The sequence below is a fragment of the Salvia hispanica genome, chromosome 1, assembly GCF_023119035.1.
Source record: "Salvia hispanica cultivar TCC Black 2014 chromosome 1, UniMelb_Shisp_WGS_1.0, whole genome shotgun sequence".
Classification (NCBI taxonomy): Eukaryota; Viridiplantae; Streptophyta; class Magnoliopsida; order Lamiales; family Lamiaceae; genus Salvia; species Salvia hispanica.
Genome location: NC_062965.1, coordinates 15266708 through 15277603, shown reverse-complemented (window position 1 = coordinate 15277603; position 10896 = coordinate 15266708). Strand labels below are relative to the sequence as shown.

General features: G+C 37.7%; 1 protein-coding gene and 1 long non-coding RNA gene across 3 annotated transcripts; one reads left to right on the top strand and one right to left on the bottom strand.

Annotated features, from left to right (window-relative positions):
- The first annotated feature begins 121 nt into the window (after positions 1–121).
- Positions 122–3671, top strand: LOC125214224 (E3 ubiquitin-protein ligase UPL5-like). Of its 2 annotated transcripts, none has more exons than XM_048115169.1 (3): positions 122–1726; positions 2019–2608; positions 2695–3036. In XM_048115169.1, exons 1-3 carry the CDS (start codon positions 205–207, stop codon positions 2728–2730), a joined length of 2148 nt encoding a protein of 715 aa, XP_047971126.1. In that variant the 5' UTR covers positions 122–204; the 3' UTR covers positions 2731–3036. The 2 variants fall into 2 exon arrangements, with proteins under 2 accessions (XP_047971126.1, XP_047971118.1); XM_048115161.1 differs by lacking the exon at positions 2695–3036 and adding an exon at positions 3204–3671 and having other exon boundaries at positions 131–1726.
- Positions 3376–4287, bottom strand: LOC125214239. The gene is made up of 3 exons (XR_007175085.1): positions 3846–4287; positions 3643–3753; positions 3376–3451 (listed from the first exon to the last, which is right to left on the bottom strand). It is a non-coding gene; the product is annotated as an uncharacterized LOC125214239 (long non-coding RNA).
- Between the last annotated feature and the right edge of the window lie 6609 nt (positions 4288–10896).

Genomic DNA, 10896 nt, shown 5'->3' with positions numbered 1-10896 from the left:
GCTAGCCGGTCGCTAGCCGACCATTGCAGATGCTTAGAGTGTGATTCTAGTAAACCTATAATCCACACTTTGCTCTCCAAGCGCAAGCGCCACGATTACGCCGCCGATTCTCTTATTTTCTCCCCATAAAGGAGAACTCCCCCTCCAATTCCCCTCACTTTATGGCTATAATCCACACATCATACCCCCCCTAAACTTACCCCAATGTCGACATCTCTCTCCAAACGCAAGCGCCACGATTACGTCGCCGATTCTCTTATTCTCCCCATAAATCCTATTAGAAGAATCTCCTCCAATTCCCCTATTTCGTCCCCTATCAGAATCTCCGTCACCATAACTGATGTATTCTGGGACAATGCCCTAAAATTTTACGCCGACTCCTCCGACACTATCAAATCCATCCACGACAACATTCACCTCATCACCGGAATTCCGGTTACCGAGCGGAGGCTTTTCTACGGCCGGAAACAGCTGCATTGGGAGCAGACTTTAGCGGAATGTGGATTGCACAAATTTGCAGGACTCTCCCTTGTTGCCCAGATGCGCAGCGGCAGCACCAAACACCCCAAGGCCTGGGAGCTCATCAACGAGGTTGTTTCGTTTATTTTCGTTATGTGCAACAAAATTCCTCCTTTCGATGTTCCCTTTTCGATTAAGCTAATGCTCGCCGAATTCTTGGAGATGATTCCACGAGCGGACATTGAACAAGCGTGTGGACATTTGAAGATGTTCAGTGCTTCCTCGGCCCCAACAGTGCTAGTCAAGCTTTATATGTCCCCTTTTAGAACGAACAAGAGTGCGGCTGATGAGGCCATTAGATATTTCCTCACCTCGATTAAGAGCATCCTGCCTAAGCATATGCATCATCAGTGTGTGCCAATGATTTTGGAATTCTGCAAATTGTTGAAGGAGGCAGCTGGAATTGATGATCCGTTGTATCGTTGGTTAATGCTGGTGGATACTGAGGTTGGAAAGAAGGCTAAAATTGAGGAGTTAGCAGCTAAACTCTCCCGTGCTTTGGTCTTAAGTGTGGAGTCAAGGCGTTTTTTTGAGCCTTCATTGGTTGTTAGTATAAGGGATTTCTCTTCATTTGTGGCACCACACATCAAGGAGATGAAGGAGGGACGTGGCGGACCAGATGAAGCTACAAATTTATATGGAATTTTCAATAATATATACAGTAAATTCGAGTGGTATTTGGGGAAACTCGAGGACCATTTGGAACAGGATAAGGATACCGGATTTTGTTGTCATTACATTGGATTTATCAAACAACTTAATATCTCAAAAATTTACAATGGCGGTGAAAGTATATTTTGGGAAGCCATGAAGAGTAGGAAGGGTACTTTCTGTAAACTTGTCCTCAAGGCTGCAAAGAGGGGTGAAGACCATAGTTGGATTTTTGAGTGCAAGGAAATGACCAACTTTGAGACAAGGAGACATTTAGCAAGGATGATCCTTCCCATGGTGAAGGATTACCATCACGAACCGCATGAGATGCTTATTGACCGCTCACATTTGTTGGCAGAATCATTTGAGTATATAAAACACGCTCATATTCATTCCTTACGTGCTGGTTTATTTATGGCGTTCAAGAATGAGGAAGCCACTGGCCCTGGTGTTCTACGGGAGTGGTTTTCCTTGGTATGCCAAGCAGTCTTCAACCTTCAAAATGCCCTCTTTGTAGCTTGCTCTAATGATCGCAGAAGGTTCTATCCAAATCCAGGTAGACATGGCTTGCTTGCTACGTCATAGAAGCAAGTAGATGAGAAACCGTTATTGATGTCTGATCTATTGACCTAAATCATGTGTGTCTGAATTCCTTTTTGTCTACTTTTATGGTAAGACTATCTGAGGCCTGTTCACTCAAAAATTGTCTGATTCTTTCTGTAAATTAGCACACTAAAGAAAGACACTTGAAAATTGTAATCCCTGTGACATTAGAAGTAATTCCAGTTCCAGTTCAGTTGAAACTACAAGGCTGATCATTCCATTTATTGCCTTTTTTCTGTTTGCAGCATCTAAAGTGGACCCAGTGCACGTCGAGTATTTTGGCTTCACCGGAAAGTTGATTGCCTTGGCCTTGATGCATAATATACAAGTGGGCATTGTATTTGATCGTGTATTCTTTTTGCAATTGGCTGGGCATACAATCACCTTAGAAGATATAAGGGATGCAGATCCCTTGTTTTATAACAGCTGCAAGCAAATCTTAGAGATGGACCCTGAGGCTATTGATCAAGATGCCTTAGGTCTAACGTTTGTTCATGAAGTTGAGGAGCTGGGAACATTGAAGACTCTTGATCTCTGCACTAATGGGAAAAGTATTGCTGTAAACAGTAAAAATAGGAGGCAATATGTTGATTCTCTTATACAGCACCGGTTTGTAATATCTGTTGCCGACCAGGTAGAGCATTTTGCTAAAGGTTTTGCTGACATTATTGGTTGTCGCCGTCTCCAAAAATCCTTCTTCAAATGCTTGGAACTAGAAGATCTAGACTGGATGCTATATGGCAGTGAAAGTGCAATCTCTGTAGATGATTGGAAAGCACATACAAAGTATGAGGGCTTTAAGGAAACAGAAGATCAGATATCCTGGTTTTGGAAGGTATGTTAATGAAATTATATCTTATTTATTCTTAATTTGCCTTAAGTGACTTTGTGTCTGTTTTAATTTTTATAATTGAACCCCAGGTTGGTTTTGACTCACTAGTTCAAAGAAATTGTTGAATTGGCTTTAGCCAGAAGTGCCTATAAAGCTTTCATCAACATTCATGTTGATTTTTAAATTGATTTTCAGTGGTGCAAAGTTGGGGAATTTGTTAGTGCTAACCTAGCCTTTAAAGTTTATCAAATTCCCTTTATAGAGCTTGTTTTAGTTAATCTAACAATTCTGCATTGAATCAGAATGGTACTTATTTCTCAGTCAAATACAACATCTAAGCAAAGATGAGAGATATGATAAAACTCATGTATAAATATTAGCATATAGTATGTCTATATTTATATTCATTAATAAGTAGTTAGAGAGGTATGTGGCATGTGATATTGCAAATATGTAGTATGTACAGCAAATATTACAGGCTATTTTTTTGCATCCAATCTCTGTCCATGTGAACAAGTTTATTTTCATTGAATATCCATGTTTGATACATTACCCTTCTTGACATATCCATCTTCCGGTGTTCCATTGCAACCCATAGATTGTCGGAGATATGGCAGCGGAGCAGAAAAAGATTCTACTCTTCTTCTGGACCTCGGTCAAATACTTACCAGTTGAAGGTTTCAGTGGTTTAGCTTCTCGGCTTTACATCTACAAGACTTCTGAATCCTGTGGACGGCTTCCTTCATCTCATACATGCTTTTACCGGCTGAGTCTCCCGGCGTACCCTACCAGTGATGTGATGCACGATCGTCTCAACATTATCACTCAGGAGCATGTAGGTTGCAGCTTTGGGACAAAGTGAAAATATGTGGATTTAGATGGTGGTGCAGAAAATAGAATTTCTCACAGTTTGGCCAAACTAAACTTAAACAAGACAAACATACTGTAATGAGCTAATTTAGGTAGAAACATGAGTTAACAACTACTCCATATAACATGAGGAAACAGAAACAGATCGAAGTAAGAAAAGTAAATACATGATCCCCAGAGAAAAGGGCCTTTTGAAGAGCGCACTCCCTCTAATCATACTCACACCAAGTTGGAAAAAAGAGTAGGCAGCCGCAATCCCATCTGCCACCACCAAGAAACTGCAAATCAGTAAACACATGAGATGAGGCCTCTAAATCAGTGGATAACAATTATCAAGATCTCTCGATAATTTGAAGACAAAAATTAGCACCATGTTCGATGAGAAACTCCACAATTTTGACATGTTCCCCTTTGGAAGCTTGTGCTATAGGAGTATCCACTGATGCAGTTTATGGTGTTAGTATACAAGGAAAGATTACTTAAACATGCATAAACAAACAGCAGAACAAACAATTCATCAAGAAGAAACGCGCGCGTGAGAGAGAAACTCTTGTAAGTCAAGGCATCAACAAAAACTTGGACTTTCTTGATCAAGAATTTGCACATCTCCAAATGTCCGATTTCAACCGCGTGATGCAAGAAACTCCAGTAGAGAAGTCAATATATTGATCGCATATTTTGCGGAATTCCCACTCATCACCAACCTTTTTTCTAATTGCTGGAATCAGACATTCTAAAAACCTAAGAATGCAAAGACTCAGAAATCGGGAAAAGGGTGAAGAAATAACAAGATGACTTCACCCCTAAGTTGGTCGAGGTCTCCACTAGCACCAGCCTCGATAATCGATGCACCTGCCATTTTTTACCAACTGTAAAATGAATTCGAAGCCCCCCCCCCCCCCCCACACACACAACAGCTGCAACCGAGCATGCATCAACAAGAAGACATATGGCCCAAGCAAGTGAAACAAAGAGGTTTTCTAATCAACATACCAATTTCAGAAGTAGAACCTATGGCGTTCGAGTTGTTAAGAGACAGTTGATTTGATTTTACCTTTCTATACAGATTGCCACCCAAAATATGCACGGCATTATTACTGTTGGATGTATGGACTATTATTTGGGCTTGATTTAATTTGTGTCTGGGCTTTTATCCTTACTGGACTTAGCCTAGAAGCCCAGCTGCTTAATCGTCGCCTCTGGATTCCTGCCACGTGCCCCCTTCACTTGGATTATGCTCCTCAGCCGTTGGATCAAGGGTTTGTGTTTTTGCGTGTGATAAGTGAGTAGAGATGCGCCTCTTTCATTCTACTCTCGGTGATTCTCTGACTTCTCTCTTCTTCTCCGATGGCCTTCTCGATCGATTCCTTGAGATTCTTCACTGTCTTTGTGTGAATAATCGGTGTGTGAGTTGTTAAGAAGGCAACTGCTTCGGTTGCTTAGTGTTGTGAGAATTAGGATTTCTGTTCTAAGTTGTGTTCGGTGAACTAATCCGGTGTGAAGGGGCTGTGTGGTGAAGGCATTGACGGTGCGAGGGTAGACTACAGTCAATTCATCGGTGCTCCCTTGGATTCGGTTCTAGTTGAATAGATCTGGGCTATGTGGTGGGGTTCTAAGCCATATCTTGTGATCTGTTCTGATTTGCTTTTATTCTTTGTGTTAGTTTCTTATATTTGATCCGAGAGGATCTTGTGTGAAGTTACTATGGTTTCTTGAGTGTGCAGGATACAAATCAAGTGGGTGAACCAACTAGGGTTTCGGTTAAGAGGCTTGTAATAGTTAGGGTTCTCTTACTTGTATCTCTTGTACGTTTACACCTTTGTATTAGTGTAAATCAGCCGCGTGGGTGAGAGTTTGACTGAGCTCTCTCGTACAAGAACAGATAGGTCTTGGTAATTTGATTTTGTTAAGGAACGAAAGAGAAAAAATTGGTTGCTCTTCAACTTGGTTTAAGGATTCATAATTTAGATTAGGAGTTTCGGAGCTCATTCATATAATGCACCATTTTATATTACACTAATAAAATAATGACATGTGGATATTTTTTAAGTTAACAAATTAATAGACTAAATGATTAATTATCATCATACATATCCTCATACACCAACATTTTAGTTAATCAAACCAATAAATAAACGGATAATCACACTTCCAATTCCATTTTGTTGGAGGAGAAACAACATATTAACTACAAGTCATGAATGCAAATTTTCGAGCTGCTCATTTTCTGATCAACCAGAACACAAACACCACCTTCTTGAAATTCCACTTTACTTTGTTATTTATCACTCATTTAAAGTCAATTAATTCATATAATAACACAAAGAATCAAAAGAATTGACAGCAGATAGTGCTGAGATGGAAATTCAAGAGGAATCGATTTGGCAATTTAAAGGGCAAACAAGACCTCCACAATTTGCAGTGCCCCAAAATGCTATGAGCTAACTTTAAGACTAGATTTCTTTGCTCACACTTAACTTAAAGAATTAGAAGGAAGAAAAAAATACATAATACCAATAAATTTGAAATAAGTCAAGAAATCAAGTAAATAAATACATAGTTGTAAACGTAAATTAATCAGAGATAACTGCGGACCAAAAAAAAGTTTAAGAAAACAGAAGAAAAAAGGAGGGGATAAAGCTGTGGAGAGTAGAGACACTATCTTCGGATAACATAGTGCACACCATTAAATTATGATGTACTTGGAGGATCAAGAGCAGTGTACGTCAAGTTCCAGTACTCATCATTAATGAGTGTAGTAGTCCCTTCATATTCCTGTGTTGTAGAAGCTTGTTCTAAACCACTCTTTGTTGCTTTTGGTTTCCGTTTTTTCCTAATATCCTGTTCCAAAGCATTCTTTGGTCCCTTACTTGATTTGTAGGGTCCTTTAGGTTTCAAGCCTTTGATTTGACTTTCGTTGGCATCACTATCAATTGCAATAGTTGCAACATCTCCAACCTTATTTGCCTCAACTACCACATTATTTGCCTTTCCTATCATTCCATCAATGTTGTTTCCCATTTTCAGAAGACAATCACTAGCATAAGTATAACCATCTTCACTCTCAACTGCTTTTACGGCCAACTGCATGAATGAGTTACATAACTCTTTATATTGTTGCTTCTTTTTTAATTTTTCATCAACAATAACCCCTTCATCACAACCTCCTGTCATACCATTCTTCGCATGTTTGGTCCACCCTTCAAGATATATTCGTCAAGTATTCGGTCCATAATCCATATTCATAAACGTTAAGACTTTTAAACTCTGTGATCATAAAATACCTGAGAATTCAAACTTTCTACAACTGCAAGAAATAGAACCTCCAATAGAATCATATGTGACTATATGCTCTTTAGTTCGATGAAATGGCTTGACCTTATATATTCTTGAACTTCCAAGTTCATCCCCACTCTCGATCTTGCTTTCAAATGCCTTTCTCAACTCCTCGTTAAACAATGCAAACATCTTATGTGTATATACGGCAGAAACATGCTTTAATATTTCCAATGGAAATGTCATAGTAGGAGAACTTTGAGCATTTTTGAAATCTTCTGTTGATTCCTTCTCACGGCGATCATCTATCAACCTGTGAAAATGATGGAACACCTCAACAATATTGTTTTTGTAACTTACATAATGCTTCACAACAACATTCATGCACTCACTCCGTTGAGTTGTAATGATATCTGCACAAAAAGTACTTCTTCCATAAACCAATGCCCATTTTTTTTCCTTAGAGAAAACAGTCTTGCCAACCACTGATTATCTTTCAAGTCATATTTCTCTATCACTTTGTTCCATGCATCAAGGAATTCTGACTCTTCTTCATAGTCGTATATACAACTACTAAAATAAGCTGCAAATGTGTTCTTGAAACTCGAAAAAACGCTTGAGAGATGAATGACTGCATTTTGAAAAATATGCCAAACACATAAGTGATGGTAAGTTGATGGCCACTTGGAAGCTAAAGCAACACTCATTCCTTGATCTTGATCTGTTAAGATGGTTTTTGGTCTCTTTCCCATCATGGCAATTTCAAATGCAGCAAACAACCATTCAAAGGTTTCAATCGTTTCATCATACAATAATGCTGCACCAAACACATTTGTTTGTTTATGATGATTTACACCAACGAACAGGGCGATTGGTCTTCCATCTCGATGTTTTTAGTATGTTGTATCAAAGCAAACGACATCACCAAAATGACCAAAATCTTGTAGCATTCTACCATCTGTCCAAAATATATTTGTAATCAGATCTTCCACGTCCAACTGTATTGCATAGCAAAAGTGTGGATCATCACTAATCATCCTTTGTAAATATTGTAAAACACCTCCACTATCGCCTTGCTTGATTTCCAAAGTCCTCTTTGTTCTCAAATAATTCTTTAAATCAATATGAGTAAAACCAAGATGTTGAATTCCGCCGACTTCTTTTGCCATTACATCTATAATTTTCTTTGGATGCAATCCACAACTTTGAGCCACATCAATTTGAGTTTGTTGAATATTAGACATTTGTCTAAAACATCTAAACATGTAAGATTTTTCCGGATCACACAATTCATGATTGTGCTCTTCCATGAACTTCACAATGAGAAACTTTCCACCATATCTGCAATAGACTTTCATCGTAGCCTTACACCCACACCTAATTTCAGGATGGGGATTTTTTAACTGTAACGCCTCAATTGTTTGTTGTTCTAAAACCTTCTCTGCAACAACAAAAACTAATGTCCAATATATTGCCCGTAACTAGATCTTTATGAGCGGCCATTTTGTGAGTTCCAAAACTTATTGCCTTAGCATATTTTCATATAAGCATCATATGCTTCAACTTCTATTTCGAACTCCATCCCTATCTTAGGAGTAAGGTCATCTGATATGATTTCTTCCATACCTACAAATTATACTAGAAAAAAATAAATTAGTTATCAAATACACGTTCACACGCTCATAATTTTTCATCTACTTTCAAATCAAATAACAAATTGACAGCATTAAATCCATTTAATCCCTATCTCTTCTACTACTCTATGTGATCATTTAATCCATTTTCAAAGCACCTCATTCCATTAAAAATTGAAACAAATTCAAAGCACCTCATTGAAACTTAATTAAAACTTAATTGAAACAAATTCAAATTCAAAGCACCTCACGTGACAACAATAAAACTTAATTGAAACAAATTCAAGCACCTATTTCCATTAAAAATTGGATAACAATTACTATAACAGATTGAAGCTAAGTTCAAATCTAATGAATTACTTACGCTTTACTTAATAAATGAAAACTTGGAAATCTTCTTTATTTGAACTTGAGAATAAAAATGCAGACACTTGTTCGGCGCTAAGCTCTTTATGAATTTTAATGGGAATTGAATAAATGAAACCTCTAGGGTTTATTTCCTTTATTAAAGAATTCGTAAGCTATTATATTGGTGTATGGCTATATGTATGATATGATGATAACTAATCTTGTAGTTATTATTTTATTAATTTAAAAAATATCCAAATGTCGATATTTTATTAGTGTAGTATAAATTGATGTATTATATGAATGAGCGGATCCACTCCGGAAAACTTTGGGCTTCGTTAGTCAACAATTTTTTCAAACTTTATTTTAATCCTCTATTTCTTGAATTATATTTTAGCACACCTAAGTGATTAAGTGATGTGAATGGAAAATTTTGATTTAGTTATTCTGAATAATAAAAAAATTGATCTTGGATTTTAAAATACATTATAAAATTAATGAATAACAATATTCAATACTCATGTTGTTGTAAGTATTGCTCATTCAATAACCAAGGACATTGGGAATAAGTTAGAAGATGAGTGTTTTCAAACCTTGCCTCTATGCTATGTACTTTAGTGATATATATGGCTTAATACTATATACGTGCTACATGTAGCCGAGAAATGATGCAATTATGTATGTAATGTAATACTGTATGAATCAATGTACATGAGTGTGATAAAAGAATTTGATCCAAAATTATCTGCTCCAGAAAATGGGAAAATTCTATGTTCAGATAATACTCAAAATCTCGCCCTGGCTGCTCATCTAAGTCCACCATCGGCCTCGTGGGGTTGATCCGAGCTTCCGTGGGGTCGAGTGCAGCTCATGGCTCGACGGCGGGGTCGGTCGACCCGACCTAACCCGACCACCATCCGTCGCTGCAGGTGGTGTTGCTGTTGCGAGCTCTCCATCTTCTTCAACTTCACCCGCAACCTCTCCATCTTCCTCATGTTTCGAATCGATCTCTAGTGATTCATCGCCAATGAAGATCAGGAAGTCGTCAACTGTAAATGACGAAATTTTAGTGCATTGTATATAATGCATGAACGTGCAGGATCTATAGCAGACATAGACATATATAAAACAAATTTTCCTAGGTTTCAGATATGTTCATGAGATGACAGATGCTCTCACCCTCATCTAAGACTATCCTGACTGAAGTATGATATGTGGTGCACTTTCAACTGATTTCAGCCCCTTCTATCTTTTAATGAGTTCTAAAGCTGTCGGGTTTCAATATAGGAAGGTATACCATCATGCTTCAACTGTGAGTTTCCGATGGATGTGCTCTACAGCAACTCATGCAAGCACCTGAAGATGTGCTTCAATTGCGGGAAAAAATTGGTTGAAGAACGTTCACAATGCTATGAGTATGGTACCCGCATAACGCGCCTGATTCAGGTTCCAATTGATTTCACCCACTCTGTTCTTATTATTCTTTCATGAAGAGCGTTGACATGATAAGTGACAATTATATAAGAATATATTGTTCGTCTTGTTAGTCCAAATGACAAATCCTACTCCATTGCTAAATTACCATTGGGGCTACCGAATTTCGAGTCCAGTATATGGTCACTAGAGAAAGAGGAAAATAGTGCATTGAATTTTAATAAATGTGTACCTTTAAAGTTTCACTGGCTTCTTCCTCTTTCTCCATTGACCGCCCAAATCGGTGAAACGACCCAGACCGGTGAAAACGACCCAAACCGGTGAAACGACCCAAAACGGTGAAACGATTTATCATCTAAAAAATAAAAAAAGTTCCTAAATCGTGGAACGATTTATCATATTGTAAATCAAAATCGATAGGTCTTGAAACAATTTATATCTTTTTTATTTTGATTTTTATTTAAAGATATAAAAGGACAAAATTGATGGAACAATTTAAAAGGACAGGATAATAAAAAAAACTGTGTGTAGCTGTCTCAGATCTAATTAGTTTAGCTTCATTTAGCTAAATAGAGATGCATCATCGACATCAAGAAATATCAAGATCAATATAAAAAATCAAAGCTTTAGACAATAAGAACGAAAATAAATCAAGAAGGATTAACTTCAGATATCGAAAAATAATATGCAGTTTTTTTTTTTTTTTTTTCATCGAACACCTTCATGGTG